We start from the raw sequence: 20561 nt of genomic DNA on the forward strand, positions 1-20561 counted from the left end.
CATCACGGATTGGTTTTCGATTCGCTTCGGATCGCTCGGCCTTCGAGTTCTCCCCAAAGCTCGCGTCCCCACCCTTATGGGTAACCCTTGTTGGCAACGCTGTGTCATCCACTCCGCATTTGGGTTTCTTATTCGTGTCGGCGAGTTTCTCCCCTTCTGTCTCCCTCTTCTTCTTCGGCTTGGCGCCTCTCGCCTCCTTCTTTTGGCGCGAGCGAAGGATCCCTGGAGCCGCCCCACCGGCCACGTGGGAAACGTAGACGCGAACAAATTGCAAGGCCTTCACACACAGGCCTGCTGCGGCGAGGTGGTCGGCATACGCGAGGGATCCGGCTGCGGGCGTCGCGGATGGGGTCGAACTGAAGGAGACAAGTCTTTCGCCTTCTGTCTTTGCTTCCTTATTCCATATCCCACTGCGGTCGGCGTCGCACACGCGATCAACCTGCTGGCGAGCGACGCCGCTGGAGAGGGAAGACGCAGAGTAGCAGGCATCACATCCCGACACGGTTTTGGAAGGCTCGAGATCCGAGGGCGACGCCTCGTGAGCGAGAGAGCTGAGCCGCTGCGACAACGGCAGAAACACATGCTGATTTAGCGCCAACGCCAAGTGTCGACACGCCTGCGCGGTCGTCTGAAGCATGCAAAGGAGAAGAAGAGGAAACGCCTGCTCGGCAAACTGGGAGGAGAGAAAGGCGAACGGCGCCCAACAGGCAAACAACGACAGGCCCGCGGAGGCGACCGGGGCGACGCACGCTCCGCCGGAGGGTGCCGAAGAATCCTGCCAGGAGACGTAGGAAAAAACCAAGCGGCAACAAGCGCTCTAGCCGGAAAGACGAGCGGGACCAGACACAGTCTGGAAACCAGTCCAAACACACAGAAGGTGCATGTTCATTCCCAACCCACAAATCTCTAAGCACCTATAAAACCTACATATATATATACATATATATAAATATATATAAATATATATAAATAAATATATATATATATATATACATATGAGAACATTTAGAGGGACCACCCACCTAGATGTGTGCGGGCAACAGAGTTATGGAGGGATTGAAAGATTTAAAGATCCTCCCGCACGAGCATCTACCGCGAGTGTGAAGAGTCCCGAGCAGGAACAAAGCCCCGCGCCCGTATTCGCTCTCTGCTCACCTCGTTCTCACTGTCTTCCGCGTCCGAAACCGCCGACGCAGCACCGACCGAAATGGGTGCATCTCGCGAGGTTTCGCCTTCGCTCTCTTCAGTGTCCTCTTCTCGGATTTGGCCTGAAGCTGTTTTGTCCAGAAAGAAGAGTAGGCTGGCAGCGACACGTGCTACCCACGGCGTTGGCGGCATCGGGGTCGCGTTGCCTCTGCAAAGAGACGACTCTGCGACTCCCTTTGCGACAAAGAATTCGCCCGCGTTTTGCGTCCACGCCCGGGGCCGCTCGGAGAGGGTCACCGGCGGCCACATGTGCGCCGTGCTCCGGAAAAAAGAAGTGACGGTGAGAGGGGAATACGTCGGACCCGACAGAGGGATACCAAGCTGAAGATGGATCTGTGCGCACAAACTGGGAGGCGCACAGAGGACCGAGGAAAAAGAAGTGAAACGAATTGCAGCACGAATCCGAAGAACGTCGACGGGCACGACGCCAGACAGCGGGAGAATCGAGAGGAGAAACAGGCCACGCGCGGAAAAGACTCGTCGAGCTGACCGACGCGACTCTCTCGGACTCAGCACCAGTGCGCGATGGGGAGGGAGAAACGGCGGGGGAATACGAACAAGCGTGCGGCAGAACGGACTGTGGAACCTAGACCCAGGGCAACGAGTGAATATGGGGGAGACCGAGCACGTTTCAGATACGTGCGTCAACAGGTGCCTTCTCAGACTGCGCGGACAACCCCATTCCCATAGAAGCAGAGGCGAGCACTACGGAAAGAGCGGAACTCAGCGTGCTCGCATGTTGGTGTTCACAAAGAGACACGTCGCTCCGAATTCGCAGAATGAAGCCAGAGAAACAAAGGCACCGAACGTGAACCAGACGCACAAGTTCAACAGGGCTGGAGCGTCGTTCTCTCTGGTGATTTGCGCCACTGTGGAAGTTAATAGAGCCATCAGAGGCGACGCGCCGCCGATCGTTCTTGCCAGTCTTTCCACATCATCAACGTCGCCGTCGGGTTCCGATCCTCGCTCGGCTTCCTCGCTCCCCTGCTTGGCGGTTTTCTCGTTGGTCGCGGAAGCAGAAAGGCTCTTTTCTTGCAAGCCCCACGCAAAACCGGACGACAGCAGCGAGGCAGAAGACAGGGAAGAGAACACGGAAGGAGACAGACGCCTCGCCGCTGGCGCGCGCAGGTTTTGAAGAGACAGCAGGGCGACCAGCCTCAGCGCGTGAGAAACTCCAGGATCGCAAAGCGTCGCGCTGGTGGCCACCAAGCCTAGAACTAAGAACCGACAATCAAACCCAACACCGGAGAACAGGGTGAAGCTCGGGAAGCTCCCATGGGGATACAGCCGAGTTGTACCAGGTTGGTGTGTGGGAACAACGAAACCGAAACGGCCGTCGTGCCTCGTGCAGGCTTCAGCCCAGACGCAAACCAAAGGCGGAAACGCTGCGCAGAATGGACAAGGAGCATTCAGAATGCACGCGGAACATTCCCATGCTGATGCATGCACCAAACGAATTCGACCAGCATCGAAGACACCAGAAGGCCCACACAGACAAGCAGGCGTCTGACAGTCTCCAGAAGGTCATAGTCCCTAATAATTATATATGTATATATATATATATATATATACGTGTATCTATGCACCTCGGACAGCATGCATGCAGATCATTTCTCTGGTAGCGGACGAGGGCAGAAGGCGTACCCGTCAGTAGCTGAATAGGCTGGACGTGTTGTTTTTCGTTCGGCTCTTCGATTCCGTCGTGAGCTAACAGCCGGCGCGTCTGACTCCGCGTTCCCTTTCGCGCCGCCGCGTCGTCCGCGAAAGGAGCAAAAAACCGAAACAAGAGTGAAAGCAACCTGTGGCAGGACAAAGCGCCACTGAGACTCCTCTCGGCGTGGCTGTCTTGCACCCTGCAGGCCATGAGATACAAAGCAAGCGGCGACACATGGGCGAGCGACGGGCGGGTCCGCGGAAGAACGAGACCGAGAGTTGGAGAGAGTTTCAGGGGGGGACGCACACAGAAACGGACAAAGACGCGACGAGGCGGATCTCTAAAAGAGCAATGCAGGAGCGAGATAGAGCTACTTGAACTCGCACTCCAGGAAGGGAGATCGAGGCCCACGAAGCCGGGCGGCCAGGCCTGGTAAACGAAAAGAACACCCACAGACAAACGCCGAGAGACAGACGACGACGGCGAGGCAGCCACGATCGGCAGAGACCGGCCTCAACGATTAAAACATGAGCACCGTGTCCTCGTATCGTCTCATCAACCTCGCTTCAACGGAATGTACTTGTGCGTCCGAATGTATTTAGATATATATATATATATATAATATATAATATACGCGAAGTTGCACGTGACCAGACACAGCTTCACAGGTACATCCGTGTGCGACCAACTATATATGCGCAGGCGATTCGGTTTGTGGAGACTACGTTCTACTTTCTGTCGGCAGAGCATCGCACGCCGAATCCGTTCCTGCGTACGGGAGCACATCGCGCAGCGCCGCGAGGTTTGTAGGCGGCAGGGTTAGGAGAAGGCTCGCGCCCAGGTGTCGCCAGGTCTTGTTGATTTCGGTGTCTCCACACAGGTAGAGCAGAAGGTGCGCTTTTAGAACGTTTGGAGACAGAGATTGGGCTCTGGCGTCCCTCGCGTCTTCACGGCTCTCTGCGGCGTCGGCCGACTGTCCATTCGAGGCGTTCCGAGGAGACTGCGGACGCGCAGCTGCAAACAGACTCTCGCAAGATCCCTGCCGACGCCTCGGCGCCAGTTGGCGATTGGCCAGGCCTAGGAGCAGCGACTCTGCTTTCCGTTCTTGGGAGAGAAGAAACACCGACGCCAGCGCATCTGCGGCAGCGGACACTCTGGAGTAGAACGCGGCCTCTTGCCTAGGGTCGGCAAAGACAGGCCGCGACTGACGTAGCGCCCAGGCCTGGGAAGATGGCATATTTTCGGCATCCCAAAAGTGCTGAAACGGAACGGCGTTCGATGGCGCTGATGCGTGGTCTGTGCCCCAGTGGTCGCAGGCTGGGCTGTCGTGATGGAAACCGGATGGGCGCGTGCTCGACACGGGTCTCCCAGCGACAGTTTGAAGTTCGTCGGTGTTACCCTCATCCGGTTCTTGGCGGCCGGAAGACGCATACATATCAGCCGTGCGCCGCGGCGCATGCAGAGACAGACACATCTCCACGAACGCTTCCGCATGCTCGTCAGATAAACCTGCTTCATCCTCGTCCTCTCCGATGTTCGACGTTCGCCGCTCGCCTACGTGGCCGCCGTTGTTCCCTTCCTCGTTTCGCGCGGTGTCGCTTGCCCCGGCGTCTCCACACTTGTGCTCGGACCGCGTCGACGCCCTCTCATACGCATGCGAACAGCGGCGGGACCCCCAAGGCGAACCCGCAGACGGAGCGACGGAGGGAACGAGGCCCTCTGCTGCACATGCACGATGCCACTCCACTGTTGACGAGAAGGGCAGTTGGCGAGCAAGTCGCTGCAATCCTAGTGCGCACTGGTCCGTCTGGATGAGCCCGCTGAGTGGCGAATCGGATCCGGACGCAGCCCCGGCTTCTCGGGCGTCGCCCCGAGTCTGTGCGTCGCCGTCGGGCCTCTGTGCCTGGTCTCCGGAAGCAAGCGCCGGCTGGGGAGGAGCGCGAAACGAAGAGGCTCGACTCCACGGCGACTCCGGCTCAGATCGCTGGGAGCCGGGTAGCCCAGCGGTTGCACCAACAAGACGCGATGCTGCCTCGCGAGCGAGGAGATCGAGAGACTCCCGTGCCTCTTTGCGGAGAAGCGGGCGGACGGAAAAGAGCGACGCGAGAGGTAAGCCCACGCACCCCACAACGAGCGAAGCAGGCCTAGGTCTACTGCGTGCGGGCAGAGCACAAAAACCAAAGGAAGAGGAAGCAGGAACGGAGGCGTCGGTCGAGGAGACGTCCTCAGTACAGGAGGTCACTGACCCCCGAGACGTAGCCTGAGAGGGAATCTGGAATCGCCTGCCGCCGGTGCGTGATGGATCCGCCTGAACAGCTGCGTTGTTTGGCGCTTCGCCCTCGTCCGCAGTCTCACCGAAACGAGCGCTCAGCAACGCGCGCCGGTCAGCGCGGCCGTGCCGTTCTCGCGTAGCACCCGCTTCTTCTGCGGCGGGTGGGCGCCCACAGAGGCGGGTGACCAGCGCCCGAAGAAGGATGAAGATGGGGCAAGAGGAAAGAAGCGGCGGGGCCGGCAATGCGTCGATGACCCCGTCTGGTTCGCTAGAGCCTCCGATCGAGCGGTGTACGGTGGCGACAACTTGCCTTCGCTGCGCGTGCGACGACGGCGGAGCCTCTCCGCTGCAGGCGTGGGCTTCCTTCGCCGCATCACAGGTGCACTGGAAAGCCGATGAGGCGAACGGAGGCGACGAAGCCGCGGACGAAGGGCGACGATCCGACTCCCCTCTGTCTGGCCCATTCGGCGCTTCGTGTGCGCCGGTGGCCTCGATAGAGATGGCCAGCACGTGTGTGGAGCGAGACGCCAGTGACCCCACGAGGCCCTCTGGGTCTGCATATGTCTCCACGAGTGCATGCACGAGGGCACCCAAGAGAGGCGAAGGGAAGGATCCGGGTACGGTGGCGCGTCTGCAGCTTCTGCCCCGTCGTCCTGCTATCCCCCTGTCTCTCTCCCCTTGCTGTCCAGAATCTCGACTCTCCCACGAGGGCGGTCGCGAAACCGGCACCGAGGGGGACGGCAAAGCAGCAAGAGAAGACGCGGAAGACAGGGAAGCAGGAGCGCACCGACGCACAGCTGACGATGGAGCATCTCCTGAGAGAGACGATTTCTCCGAAGAACCGGACAGGGCGGCCTCTCGGGCCTTCTCCCTGGATGGAGACGACACGGACATGGCCTGTCGATACACACAGAGCAGGGGCAGCAGAAGCGAAGGCTAGGAACGTTAAGCAAACAGACAGAGGCCAAAGCAGAGAAGAGAGCCCCGCGCTTTAGCAAACGTAGGCGACAGCAAAGGCAGTCCGGGCTGAAGCTAAAGAAGCTGAGAGGATCATGCGTTCGGTAGGCTCGCGCAACAGGAGGAACCAAGAGGCGGCCTCGCGAGGGCTACACAGACAGTGTTTGGTCGTCTTCGGCCGCACGCACGAGTCAGCGATGGCAAATGCAAGTGTCGCTCTCGCTCGTCTGCTGAAGCCGCGTGTCCGCCTGTCCGTTAACCGGGAATGGTGTGCGTTTGTTCCCGGTTTCCCCTGAGTCGTTTCCAAATTGCATGCGTTGATTCCTACGTTTCGAAGAGTTGCCGAAGAGGCTCCAGCGACGACTGCCAGGAAGATCGTGAGAAGGAGCTGCGAGAACTTGGTCTGCTCCGCCTCCTCAGCCTCGACAACCCACGTGGTCTGCTGCCAAGCAACGTCAGTTCCTCCCTGCTGCATGTCGCGCGTCTGCCTTCGCGCGGTCTCCAACAACACGCATGCCGACGCATCGGAAGGAGGCCAAACACAAGACGAAGCAGACGCAGAGGGGACCGGTGACGGTGCCCAAGGAGGCGACCCTGTCTTCACGTTTCTCTGGCGAGGGCGGCGGTTGGCTGAGCAGGCAAGGGGAGAGAGGAGGAGTCGGAGCAGAAACAGGAGGAACGCATGCAACCGAGCACCGGAGGAGAAAGCGCACGGTAGCACGACTTCGGCCACCTCCAGGAGAAGCTGAAATCGCTGCTGATGTCTCGCGAGAGACCCGGAAGCAGCCAGGCCTCCTTTGCCTTCCCCGCCGTCGCTCGCCCTTCCAGTTGAGACGCCCGCACACAATGACGAAAAGCCGAGAAGCGTCGAAGCGTCGGCGAGGGGAGATGCTGGCGGCGCACTTTGCGCACGCAGACTGTACTCGAGCGAGAGGAGAAACACGAAGAAGTGAGGCTCGAGGCAGTCGCGCGAGAACGAGGGGAACCGCCGCCCGAAAACAGCGCGCTGGCTCGCATTTGTGACACCAGCTGCTAGCTTCGCAGGAGCGCCCGAGATAGAAGCCCGATCCGAGAAAGAAGCGACAGCGAAGGAAGACGCGAGAGGGAAACCAGCGGAAGGCTGGCCAGAGTTTGTTCCCGCGTTCGCTGCCTCAGCAGCCTCAGTGCTGTCTCCTTGAGGGTTCATGTTCAGGCATTGCGCGAGCGACGCGCAGGCGGTGATGAACGAGAGCGGTGCAAACCCTCGGCAGTTGGAGAAGTTAAGAACGAGTCTGACGGAGACACAAACCGGCGACAGACGCGAATATCGGCTGTATATACGACCCACGACGGAGGTTCGGTCCAAATCTCGAAACACACCGTTCCATGCCTGACTTTGAATTTACCTCCATCAGCCCATATGTGCGTAAACCGTATTTGCCACCTACCTTTATCAAACCATCAACTCGACAGCATGACGTATATATATATATATATATTTATATATATATATATATATTTATATATATACATATAATATGTATATGTATACATATATATACAGGTCTACGGTAACACGTATACATTTTTGCACGCATATGTGCGTGTAGGTCTCGCGGGATCCACCTGCGCTGGGGACGCCTGTCCGTTGTTTCTCCCGTATCTTCTGTGAATCCGATTGCTCCTCTCGTGGCGCACTGCTTTTTCGCGTCGACTTTGATTTCCCAGCCTTTCGTTTCCCCTCCCCACATGCCCTCATGACGGGCTGATCAGAGGCGTACCTGGCAACCGCCGGCAAGATATAGCCATCGCAGTCTGGGATCCTTTGAGGGGATGTCGGTCGGAGCTCCCCTTCCTCGCAGCTAGATCTGTCGTCTGCAGCACGCCTCTTCGAGCTATCTGAAGACCGAGGGGAAGGCGCCTGACGGGACGAGAAAGGCAAAGAGTAGTGCGGCGTCAGCAGACACCCCGCCAGGACGACCGAACCCCGCCTCTCCCAGAAACGGGGTCGTTCCTCTCGCATGCCCGTCGCCGCCTCCACGAAGTCCGCCGCCTCCACCGAGTCCATGCCACACACGAGACAGGCTGAAGGAAACAGAGCGAAGACCCGGCATTGCTCTATGTCATACCTTGGCATCTGCGCGAGGACGTGCACCTGCTCAGATGGGTTACGAAACACCAAACATATCCACATATGTATATGTATGTACGCGTGTGCGCAGGTGTAAATACGTGTTCCGGAAGCATGCGCAACCGGCCAGAACCCAGGAAGCACGAGAGCTGTCCATGCTGTGTACGTGGCGCCTTTTCGGTTTGTGTCGCGTGGTCTGCGTTCCTCTGGGAGCTGGGTCAACTTCACTGCCTCTCACTGTACGCTGTTTACGTTCACTCTGTGTTTCCTCTCAGACTGCTTCGACGTAATTTATGTGGTGTCCCGGCACCTTCCGTTCTTCGTTTGACGCACGGAGACCTTGTCACCACAGACGCCATGTTTTTCATTCGCTACCCCGTTCCTTCCCTGTCCCTCGCAAAACAGCTGCCAGCGGTTTTGGCGTCTCTTTCTCGACAGCCAGCGTGCGCCGACTGCAATTCCGATTTCGCTTGGTTTACCTCCTAGGAGCGTGGTTGCATGCGTGTACAGGAATCTGCGTGCAGCCTCCGGCAGGCTTCTTCGTCGCCCCGCCGGCAACCGCCCCCGGGTCCAGTCGCCTTCGTCCTCAAAAGAGGCAAGCTTAGTGGAACGCGCACCGTTCCACCTTCCTTCTCTTCCTTCTCCGTCGCCGGTGTCGTCGCCGAAGGCTCCCCAGTGGTCGGCGTCATCGATGCGCTTGATCCGCTTGTCCTCCGTCCTTTCCAGCACATGCGAATCTCCGTGGTAAGGCGTTTGTCGGTTCCCGGCTCTTTGATTATCTCTCCCGTCGCCATGTTCGGCTGCTCCTGCCGGAGTCCTCACCGATGCATATCGCCGCGTTCCGCAATCCAAGGACCGGGACGAGGTGGAAGAACAGAGAGATGCCAAGGCACTCCAAGGCCAGACCACCAGTCTCCATTCGTGGCCAACATCGACGCTGTCTTCCTGTTCAGCGCCCGCTGTCAGCCCTTGAAGGCCCGCCCTAGGGCGTGCGAGGCCCGTGAAAGGCTCAGCGTGTGCGCGCTCAACGGCCTGAGGCGTGTGCCTTGCACCCTCGCGCGATGAAGACCCCGCGCTCGACGAAGGCGCCAGGTTCCTCTCGAAACCTGACCGCAGACTCGGGTGCGCGTCCTGGCCCCTGCGGATCCGCCTTCGCAGAGACAGCCACTGGACCAGAAAGAAAGGGAGGTGCGAAAGCAAAAGTTCCCGAACCGAAGGGAAGTTTTGGCGGTGTGCGATCAACGAGAGAACGTGGGACAAGGCAGCTGTCAATGGCGACGCGAGCCGGGATAGGGAAACCGACAAAATCTGCAGAGCGATGGCAGCGTCTCTGTCTTCGTCCCATTGATAGGCTTCCTCGTTCCCTGCTTCTGCTGGCTGCCCGTCTCCGTCTTTGTCTCGTCGTTCTCTCTTCACACGCGCTGTGTATGCGGCGCGGTCAGGGTCCACAAGACGGATTGCCCCGGTCCGCTGGCGGCCTTCTTGGCGTAGAGACAAAGGCAACACGGCGCGATCCGATGAAGGCCCCAACGGGTCTGAATGCAAGCAGCGGGTCCCGGGCGCCGCCTCGAGGGATCCGGCTGAGAGCACGGAAGCTTCAGCTGCCTCCGCCAGAGCGTAGCCCTGAATCAGCGCCCAGAGAGCATCCCCAGTCAAGTCGGGGACGCCGACGCATGCAGCCGAGAGGGCCAGAAGAGCGACGATGTCTCCACACGGCATGTAGCCGTGGCTCCAGTCCGTCGGGTTTCGTTCCTTCGTCAAGGCCTTCGGCTGAACCTGGGGTCGAGGCCTGCCTGCATGCGTGCGGCCCCCGACTCCCCCGATGGTAGGCTTCGACGCCTGCCGATCGACTTCGGGGCCGCCCAGAGCAGAGCCGAAGGCGTTCGAAGCCGACTGCGAGGCTGACGAAGGAGAGCGCGCGCACGCAGAGGGGTACGGCTCTGTGCTAGCACCACGAGCTGAGGAAGAAAGACGAGAGAGACGTGAAGAGGAACGCCGAAGCCCAGCAAGCAGGTTGCCGCCAACGTACGAGGCACACAGGCTGAGTCGAAACGCCAGTGAACGCTGAACGGGTTTCAGGAGGTCGCGAAAGACGTCCGCGGCTTCGAACGCCTCCAACAAGACACAAACCGTCGACGGGGCCAGCCTGAGGGAAACCTGAAGGCACAAGTGCGGACGCGCAGAAGGGCGCTCGCAATGCACGGTGCGCCATCAGCTGTGTTAACACGGGTCGCCATGCACCTGCATGGAGCGTACGCGCGATGTGGGAAACATGCCTGTGGACCAAAACGCTGACGAAACGTCCTGGGCTACCACCGCCCCCTGGAACGACGCTCTAAGGCACTCAGCGAAGAAAGGAGAGACCAGCGACAGCCTGGCTTCCTCACCGTACGGGAAGACCGAAAACACGGAATGCACTCAAGACGGGGCAGTGTGCGGCGAGACGCAGACCGCTGGAGGAACCAAACAGGTTCAGCGCCTGCAGCCCACCTGCGGCGGATCTGGTGATGGTTCCCAGAACTGTTTCAACGTAAATTTGTTGGTGGCGTCTCTGCGCGACGCCGCGTGCTTTTCTGTCCCTACAGAGGAAAAACACCCTGGTGCCCCCCGAAAAAACGGCGACGCGAGACCGGATGAGCGCGGCCAGTTTCTAGGCTCAGGTCTGCGTTGGTCGTCTCTGAGTTGTTTGCAGCTAGTGGGGCCTCACCTCAGCCATAGTGGGTTCCAAGTGGTTGTCTGTGTTATCCTGCAGCAGCGCGTCCTCGTCTCTGTTTCGGCGTCGCCGTTGCCTCTCGTCTCGAGCGGCTGCTGAGAGGACCCAGATTTCGACATCATTCGTGCCGCTTCCCTCGCGTCCCCTGCCGCCGGTCTCGACCGATGCTTCTGTGTTTCTTGTGCTGTCTCGTTGCTCTCCACCTACTCGGCAGGCCTGCTCATTTTCCTCGTCCCTGCACTCGTCGACCGAATCGCCAGGCGGTTGGCCGTCGTCGCTCCCCGCCCCTTCGCGGTCTCTCCCCAGAAGCAGCGGCGCATTTCTCTCGACGATCAATGAGGCGAGGACATCCACAACTTCCTTGCCCACGGCCTCTTGCTCTCGCCGTCCGAGCGCGAGAAGCTCCGCTATCAACTGGCCTACTAGAGTCAGGGCTGGAGAAAGAAACGAACGACAAAAACCGGACGCGAGTGGCAGCGATGGTGCATGCAGGGCCAGGCAGACGGAGCGTCAGTGGACCCGCAAGGGAGCCCGCCGAGGCTCTGAAACGGCACGGAGCCGCATCGCTAGGCACGCGCAAACGAAAGGGGAGACCGAGCGGAGAGCATCGAGAGAGATACAGATGCATATCGACTGAGACGCAAAGATAGGTAAATGCAGATAGATCGAGAGAGCGCGCGTCGGATAGATCTAGAACGGTAGCGATATACAGAATTGGAGACAGAAATTTAGGTCGAGTTAGAGAGAGACACACAGGCAGAGGGACCGATGGAACGACGCAGTCACAGAACTTTACAACGGGAACGCCAGATTCACGGAGAAGCAACCGAGTCGGCACCCACGTGACGTACTGTGCGGATCGCGCTCATCGACGTCTTGGCCAGAAACCGGAAGGTGGTCCGAAAAGATCTCCACAATGGCGGTGAGAACGCTCTTGGCCTCTGTCGCTCTCCGCAGAAACCGTGCAGCGGGGGACAACGGCGAATGCGGCGCAGAACATGAGCCCAGTAGCGCGTGCAGCCCTGCATGCGAAGGGAGAATGATTGGGGCGTGGATCGAAACGTCCGTAACCGAGCAGGACACAGGAAGGAGACAAGCGACGAAGGATCACGCGATGGCCCTCACGCACCTAGGGCGGCGAAGGCGGCCTGGTTTTGCGCAGACGACGCCGCACCTGTTCGTGGGCGACACCAGGAAGCACGGGCTTCAGGGCCTTCACGCTGTCCTGCGTGGTCGGATGGGAGTCGCGTATGTGCGCGTCTTTTTCGGTTTGGTGCTACCACCTGTGCGTCCTGCTGAGACGCATGTCGTCTTCAGTTCATCGCAGCGCTGTTCGGAAGAAGCGAAGTGAACTCTACACGGCGCACGTGAGGCGTGCGTCTACACAGTTGTCCGACTGTCTCAGTTTATCAATCACTTTTCGCGTCTCCACCCGAAGCCAATGACAAACGATGTTGCGCGACACCAGCAACCGCATTAGAGCGCACCACACGCGAACAAGGCTCGCTGGCAACTGTGCACGGGTGCGGCCATGCAAGAACCTGGAACCGCGCTTCGGGCGAACCTCACCAGTGTCGTCGAGCGGAATGAAGAAGGCGCGACACAAGAGAGCGCCTATCGACGGGGTCGTCTCCGAGGCGGGGCACGAGGAAGCAGACGCAGGTGAAGAGGAGGAAGGCGGGAACTCGATTCGTGCGGGTGCGTTCGAGTCCCCGTCCTGGAAAGAATCCAGCAGGCGACGGAGGCCTTGCGCGACCGCGAGGAGAGTTGCTCCGACTTCAGTCGCCGACGCAGCAGGAGCAGCCACAACGAGGCCTGCGGCGGTTGTCACCAACCACGCGAGAAACGGCTAAAAAGGACAGACCCGCAAATCGAAAACGCATGCACCACTCGAGCCACAAGCGACGAGAAGGCACAGGGCCGTGGGCGAGAAAAAAACGAGAAACACACAGAACAGAGCTCTGATGCCGCGCACCAACAGGGCCCTAGCACAAGCGCGGACGCTAGACACGCGACAACTCAGGGCATTGTCCCGCGATGCTCCTGGGTTCGCGGTTCCGTGTCGGATGCCCGTCTCAACACGGCGAGAGAGGCACGCTCGCAAGACCCCTAGGACCTAGATGGGAATTCCGATGGCCGCGGGAGTCATGCTGTTCGCTAAACTCCCACTTACCCCTTCTACCCAGCTTCCGCGGCTTTGATTGGCTTCCCGTTTCCGGCATTTCTCTGCTACGTTTGACATGGTTCCCTGCAAGGGTCCGCATGAGTGGCCCTCCACCCCTCCACGGAATCCCTCCCTCTGGTTTCTACAGCTGTTTGCCTCTCACGATCTTCACTTCGTGGACCGGATCTTGCCCGTTGCGCCTTCCTGCACTTTGTCCTTTTCTTCGGCATACTGTCGAGTCCGTGCCAAGGCAAACCCCTCCTTAGCCACACCACTAGCATTCTGATCGCGCTCAACTCTAACAAGAAGCGAGGTCTCCAGCTATGTGTCAGGTTGAATGTCGCACGCCTTAGCCTGCGCATATAGCCACCACGGGAGACACGAACCTCAACCTTGCCCTATAGCGGTTCTTCTCTCATCTCACCGGCTGAAGCAGAGCGAGGGGCGTCTCCATTCCGATGAGGCTCGCCGCTGCGTCCAACAGACCGAGCCTTCGACTGTATTCCTCATCTCGGAACTTCGTCTCGCTTTCGGTATCGGAGAAACAGTGAATAGGATTCTCGTCACCGGCTCCAGGCATGCAATCAAAATAATAGTAGAAAACCGCTGGACCGCCACCCGCAGCCCAAAGCGCCTCTAAAGGCCTGGTGGAAGGCGACGGGCACGGAGGCGCGAGTGTCGCGGGGGACGGAGGAGAGCGCGATAACGATTGATGGTGCGCTGCCTCTATTTCGCGCTGTAAGGTTTCCTGCGGCGCGCGATCAGCTCGACGTTCTTGACCGTCTCGCCCATTCAAAAAAGAAGATCTGCAGCCTGCTAGACGAACGGAGACGTCCCCATCCTCAGCGATGGAATCCGCGGACGTCCGACGAGAACTGCCGGATCCAGTGCCGCCGCCCGCCGCCACAATTTGGACGATGGACGACGCGGAGGCTCCTGCGACGAGCGCATGCAACAGCTCGATGCACACAGCCCATAGAGGCCGGTGGCGAAGAGGCGCACGCGAACACGAGTCTGCAGACGGGGCAGCCCCCGCCGAGGAACGGGAGACATCCGCGCCGGGGTCGCCTCCACAGCTCCAGTCCTGCTGGCGTGTCTTGTCTGTGCTCACGTCGTCGCAAAAGGAGCGTGGGCGTTCACCCCTGCTGCGTGGCCGGTCCTCACAGTCTCCACCCCGCTCTTCCATATGGGTGTCTCTCTCCGTTTCTCGCGTGCACCAGCCGACGAGCTCTCCATTTGTGGCGCATGCACGCTCGTGTGTACCGGCGAAAAAGCCGTCAGATGCAGGGCGCTTCCTCGTGTCTCCAGGGATGGTGAGCTGCACATCGGGAGCGGCCGGCCAAGCGGCGCAGGGGCAGAAACAGCTAGCGGGTGTCGACGCGGCGGTTGAGAAGACGGAGAGTGAAGCCAGCAACAGACGCAACAGTGTGAAGGGAGACGGCAGCAGCTCATTTCGCGCGACGTCCGTCTCTCGTGTCTCTTTTCCCATCGAGGTGTCGGCTTCTCCCAGACCCGGCCTCGCCAGCTGCCGACCGACTCCGCCGTTTCTCTTCGACGCCGACGAAGACACAGACGACGCACGACCCCGCTCGCCTCTCTCATCCTGGTCGCTGTGGATCCCCAGGCCTCCGCGGGATTCCTCGACGTGCGCTTTATTGCCTTCTTCGCTCTCTTGTGTCCAACTGGCCTCGGGTGTTTGGGCCGCCAGAGACCCGCTTCCAAAGAAAGGCGAAATGCTCAAACCTAGTGCGTTCCGTCTTCGGCTGTCACTCGCTGCAGACGACGGCACCGAGCCGGAACTGTTGAGACTCGCGACCACAAGACTCGCGAGAAGCTGAAAATGCAGACAGGTGAGCCTCGGACTCGAGGCGAAGCTGTACAGTCGCCAGTACGCTCCAATCCCTGCTGCCGCAGTCTCCGGAATTGTCCGCGTCCCCCACTGCCCACAGCTCTCCACCGCCATCCGTTCACCCAGCTTGCTGTCGCTCTCTGACCCACATCCTCTCGACAAGTCCGCTTTCATCTGACACCTAGCCGTTTCGGTTCCAAGTCCCTCGCGGCGATCCGCTGCATGCACCGCCGCGCGGTCGGCCTGTGGCTCACAGCCGCCCAACATCAGACCGGCAAGCGAACACTCCGACCCGTCGTCTCGACCCCCGTTCCTCGTGCCTTCATCTGCGGGGCCGCCTGATGCCAGGCTGCTGTCTGCCGTGCGTTCCACGCTCAGTCGGGTGTTTCTCGCCACGCCGTAGTCCGCGCCATCGGCCGCGCCTCTGTCGACAGCCGCCGGCACGCCCGCGAATCCTTTGGGTCGCCGGAAAGGCAGCGACTCTGAGGCGAGCCCCGAGTCGCAGGCGAAGCAGGCTGGGGGGAACGGCAAGCCCTGAGACTGGAGAAGCACGAAACTCTCCGTCCAAAGTTTCCACAGAGATTCGACATGCCGCGGGTCGAGCGCCGCCTGACACCGGTTCTCTAACGGACTCTCTCGACTGCCCGATGCATCGCCAGCTGTCTCTCTCAGTTGCTGCGCTTCGGCAGTGTCCTCGCACGAAACCGCATGCCGCCACAGTTTCTTCCCCACCGGGTCTGACACCGATTCTCCGTTCGCTCCAACCGATCGAAGCGTCCTGGCCTCGGACGCGTCTTCGTCCAAACACTCAGCTCTCGAACGCGCCTCTGGCCTGCAGGCGTCGCCGCGCGCCACACCGGAGCCTGGGGCGACTCGCCAGCCTCCACTGCTGTCTTCGGGCCGCGCCACGTGTGCGTCGGTCCGCGCAGCCTGTCCTGGCCGCCTCTCTTGAGTCGCCGAGGAATCGGCAGAAGCCACTGTCGACGGTGAAATCGCGGCAAACGCGTCGGCAGCTCGTGCTCCCTGCCAGAAACCGCCACAGGCCCTCGTTGTGTGCGCAGGGTCGAGGGCGCGAAGAAAGAGGCAAAGCAAACAGTCGATCGCTAGCCACGTGGCACACCCGGCCGCACAGGGGGCGAGCGGCCTCCAGCGGCGTCTCTTGCCACATCGTCCCTTTGCTGTTTCGCGATGCCTCGCTCTGGATTTCCGACGACGCCTCTCCTGTTTCCACGCGCCAAGCGGCCGCCGTGCCGGAGACTTCCTGGAGCCGCCTCTGCCACATGCATCGTCTGGATCAGACGAAGAAGAGCGCGCCGAAGCCGACTGTGACTCAGAGGAGTCTGAGGCACCATCGGCTGTCGACCTGCGACTTTTTTCCGCCCGCTGACGCCTTGCGCAGACGTCGGTGTCGGAGGCAGAGGTTGGCGATGCAGGGACGGTATGACGAAGCGCGTCGCGGCGCCGCGTGCGTCTAGGGAGAGGCGACACCCAGAGCTCGGCGGGGAGGACAAGTGAGGCAATGCGAAGAGATCGCAGAAACCGAGAGGCCGCCGCCACTGCATCCGAGAGGGACACTGTGGGGATGAGCTGCGTTGCTTCCCACGGGGGGAGCGTGTTGGGAGACTCCGAGGACGAACCGAAAGTGGCAAAGCACTGACTGGCAGAACCAGGCGACTTGCGACCAGACCGCGAGTCGTCGCGGGAGTCCCCCCTGTCCGTCCCTCGTCGAGATCGCCTTTGACTGCCCTCCGCTCTGGTCCGGAAGAGAGCGAGCACCGCCAGAGTGCACTGCACGTGACTTCTGTAGAAAACAGCAATGACGTTTTCGGGGAAGCGCGAGCTGAGTGAAGCGGTCTCGGTCGCGAGCGGCGCGCCTGTGACCGCTGAGGAGTACAGATCGCCCCTCGGGTTTCCCGAGCTTGCCGTCGCCTTCGCGGCAGCCGCATGCAGACTCTCACGGGGCACGACCCGGGGAAGGCCCCCACTGAAGCCCGGCGCGTCGCCGGAAGGTTCCGGTGAGGCCGCCCACGGCGGCTCTCGAGCAGTGAAGAGAACGTGAGGAGAGACGAGGCAGGAGAGCGACGGAGCGAGAGGCACTGGAGCAAACCGGAAGAGAGACGAGACATCGTTAAAGCGAAATTCCATTTGCCAGCGAGACCACGCAGAAGACGCCACCCCGCCCAGAGGAGACGACGAAGCGCCATCGGCCGATGCCGCGAAGCCAGCAGAACCCGCGGGAGATGGACCCCTGCGTGGCTGCCCAAAGAGCGGAGAGGCTCGGGACGCTTCTGAGAGTCGGCGAAGGCGAAGCAACAGCGAGAGGGAAATTTGATGCCGTTCCCTGTAGGCCAGGGCGGGCGATGCGTGTTGGAGCGAACAAGACAGCGGGTGCGGACAAATCGAATCTTCCCCGCTGGGGCTGTGCGGAGACGCCGGCGACGCGCTGGAGACAGCGGTGTCTCCTCGGGGACCTATGCGCGATGCGAAGGACGAGCCGCTGCCCACCGAACAGGGACTTGCACATGGAGATAAAGACGACGCAGAGACACGCAAGAAGGGAGACGAAGGAAGGTGTGCCGTGGGGGGGTAAGGAGGCCCAGGCGAGAGCAGGAGAGGCGAGGCAGATGGGCACGAAGACCGGAAGTAGAGAAGGTCGCAGAAACGCGTGAGCGACAGAGTCTGTCCTCTCATCGGGGGACAGGAAGCGTCACAAACTGGGTTTGACGCCGAAGCCTTTGAGCCCGCAACGCGCAGCGGAAGAGGACTCGACATCGGGCCGGTCCCCGAGGCCAACGCGTCGACGGGAGACGCACGCGGCAAAGGACCACCGAGTCGTGCGTCGTCTAGGGCTCGCCCGCTTCCAGGCGTTGCCATGTTCCGGAGGAGCAAGGGAAATAGAGACCAGAGGGAGAGCGAGGCGAGGGACGTCCACGCTGCGCATGTGCGAGAAGCCGACGCAGACGCAAGCGGCCTGGCAAACGCGTAGGGCATCCACAGCCTCGCCATCGGGTGCTCTGTAACCGCCGAGCCTTCCGTCACGGCGGGCTCCCCCTGTTTGCTCCTTGCGCCGCCATGCTTCGCGTCTCGCTTCTTTCCCGCATCCAGTCGCCGGCCGGCACCGCCAGCCGAGGCAGGCGACAGGACGTGGGGAAGAAGATACCGCAGAAGCGAATCGGTTGAGGCGGGAGAGATTCGGGACGGCTGGCGCAGGAAGAGAACCGAGAACAGCTCCAGCAGCCACGGAGACGGGGGAAACAGGGAGGATGAAAACACCGCCGGAGGACTGGTAAACGGCCGGGCACCTACGCGAGGGCTGCGGTGGCTTGGCACAGAAGGAGACGCAGAGACCAGGGAGGCGCCGGTGGGAAGGAAGGGCGGGGCTAGAAGCAGAGGAACGGCGGCGCGTGTGCACTCCCGAGGGAGAAGAAGAAGCAGGAGTTGGAGAAGGCGCGAGAACGAGGCAAAGGCAAAGTGCGGCGAGAACGCGAGCGACGAAGAATCTCCCGAGTCCAAAGACGCAGCCGTGGTCGCCTGCATTTGCTGCTGAACCAGACAATCCAGCACAGCGCCTGCGTGAGTCAACGAGACAAAAAGAAGAGACTCAGGGAGAGAAGAGGATGTCGCCGACGATGCGGAAGCCGCGGGCCCGACGAGCGAAGGCGCCGCCTCCAAAACCTCTTCCCCCAGGGCGCCGCACCTGAAAATGAAAAGCAATCAAGCACAGAGAGCCACGACCCTTACAAGACCGCTGGGCGTCGGTGGAGGAGTGGATGTCCGGTGCCGTAAGTCCTCGGCTTCCCTGAGCAGCCTGGACTCGCGGCGCGCAAACGCCGCCTTCAGCAAATCGGCCGGAGAGACTGGCGCACCGCGTATTGAACAGAGGGAGACAGATGCCACGGATGGAGTCTCTGCTTAAACACGCCCAGTGGTTCACGTGTGACGAGATGAGATGGCACTATCCCACACGTGAATGCATGCGATAGACACCCGCGCGGTTCCTGTGCACGTTTTGTATCCATGGCCGGTCCCAGTCGAAGGCACCACGAGCGAATAGCGGACCTTGAAAAGTTGAGAAAACTGCGTCAGCCCGAACTACGGACATCTCGGGTGCAAGGCGATGCCGGCCGGCAGGCCGCCGGCAGTTCCGTGGTTTTCGCGCACAGCGACGTTCCCTCTTTTTCCGCCACTTACTTCAGCGTTGAAATGGTTGCCGCCTGATTGAGAAGCTGACTGCTCACAACGGGGACTTGCCAGGAGAAAGATTCGTTGTCGCTGTCGGTTTCGTCGTCGCTGTCGGTTTCGTCATCGCTGTCGAGAACGCGGTCGCATTCGCCTTCCCTTTCCGGCTCTATCTTTAGTCCCTTTTCTCTTTTGACACCTGGCACGCGTGCAGACGAAGGAGATGAAGCCGATCCGGCTGCTGAGGCAGCGGACGATGGCGAATAGGAAGAGGGGCTGTCCGGTCTCTCTCCGCCGGAAGCTGAAGTCCTGTTGGTCCTCCAGAGAATCTCAGCTCTCTCCCGCCTTGCTTCATTCTCTCTGCGTGCTTTCCCTGTCTTTCTGTCTCGCTGCCCTCTCGCTGTATCCTGCGCCGCCACGGCGCTCCCCGCTTCTTTGATTCGTTTCGCCTGCCTCGTGTCTCTGCTTCCCCCTCCGGTCCCCGCACGGTTCAAGGGGAGACGGGGATACAGCGGGAGGAGCAAGAGGCTGCTCAGGGCTTGGGCGAGAGCGACAAGATGAGCAAGCAGCAGGCTGGCTGACGCTGTGCGACGGCCGGACGACAGGCCGAGAGACAACAGGGACTTTAAAACTCGAAGGTATGTCTCGCCTAATACACGAAGCAACGGACGAAGAAGGCCAAGAGAAGACGACGAGGAAAACGCAGCGCCCGCCGATTCACAAAGACGCACAACGAGGAGCGACCTGGCAAAGGCACACAACACACCCACGAGAGCCGAAGCAAAGATAAGCGTGTATGAAACGCATGCGGGTGTTTTCCGGGCCTCTCCGGACCCAGTCGATGTTTCTGAGACACGCCGAAAGGGGACCGCGACCGTCGCGGATCAGAGCGCCAGCGCTACATGCAGTCGTGCTGCATCCGTGATTCGAACTTACCACATCTGCCTCTGCACGTCGCTGGTTGCCGTCTCAATTTTGCCTAAGATGTACGCAACCGTCACTTGCTTTGCAGTTCGCCTTTTGCTCGTGCACGGACGCAAATCGTTCTCTTCTTCACGAGGTCGCCTCGAAACCCGGAGCACGCCCTCGCCTTCTTGTGTCTCGGATCTGTTTCCAGATACACCCGGTCCCTCGAGCGACGGCCTTGTCACTCTCCCTTCTTCTGCGTGATCGCCTTGTGTTTCTTGTCGGGAACGCGGTCGGACCAGAGACGCGTCGTGTGCAGCCGCAGCGGCCTTCCGCAGATACGGCGTGTCCCTGCTGCGTGACGTCGCTTCCGAAAGCCCATTCCCCTCCCACGTTGCGTCCTCGTCCTCCCCCTGTCGCTTGGGGCGTCTGTATGCGTCCCTCTCTCTCTCACAGTTCTCCAGCCGTTCCCCTGCAAATGACGCTCTTCGCGCTGCCGCGCCGTCTCCTTGAAGCCGGGAAGAAACACGAGGCGAGTCACAGGAGGCCGT

The 20561-nt window shown here is 60.5% G+C and overlaps 1 protein-coding gene across 1 annotated transcript in view; it reads right to left on the reverse strand.

Moving 5' to 3' along the window:
* Positions 1-1089: 1089 nt before the first annotated feature.
* The window catches only part of NCLIV_064500 (hypothetical protein), a gene marked incomplete at both ends in the record, with an annotated part of 19607 nt that continues 135 nt past the window's right edge, over positions 1090-20561 (reverse strand). Inside the window, 13 exons of the mRNA XM_003886001.1 lie at positions 1090-1552; positions 2030-2423; positions 2851-3059; positions 3637-6029; positions 6418-7360; positions 7850-8153; positions 8679-10356; positions 10907-11346; positions 11764-11934; positions 12482-12761; positions 13501-18622; positions 19117-19233; positions 20041-20561. The exon at positions 20041-20561 is cut by the window's right edge and continues 135 nt beyond it. Of these exons, the coding sequence (XP_003886050.1) occupies positions 1090-1552; positions 2030-2423; positions 2851-3059; positions 3637-6029; positions 6418-7360; positions 7850-8153; positions 8679-10356; positions 10907-11346; positions 11764-11934; positions 12482-12761; positions 13501-18622; positions 19117-19233; positions 20041-20561 (13035 nt within the window). The remainder of the gene's footprint in view (positions 1553-2029; positions 2424-2850; positions 3060-3636; positions 6030-6417; positions 7361-7849; positions 8154-8678; positions 10357-10906; positions 11347-11763; positions 11935-12481; positions 12762-13500; positions 18623-19116; positions 19234-20040) is intronic.

Source organism: Neospora caninum, chromosome XII (assembly GCF_000208865.1).
Source record: "Neospora caninum Liverpool complete genome, chromosome XII".
In the NCBI taxonomy this organism is placed as follows: domain Eukaryota; phylum Apicomplexa; class Conoidasida; order Eucoccidiorida; family Sarcocystidae; genus Neospora; species Neospora caninum.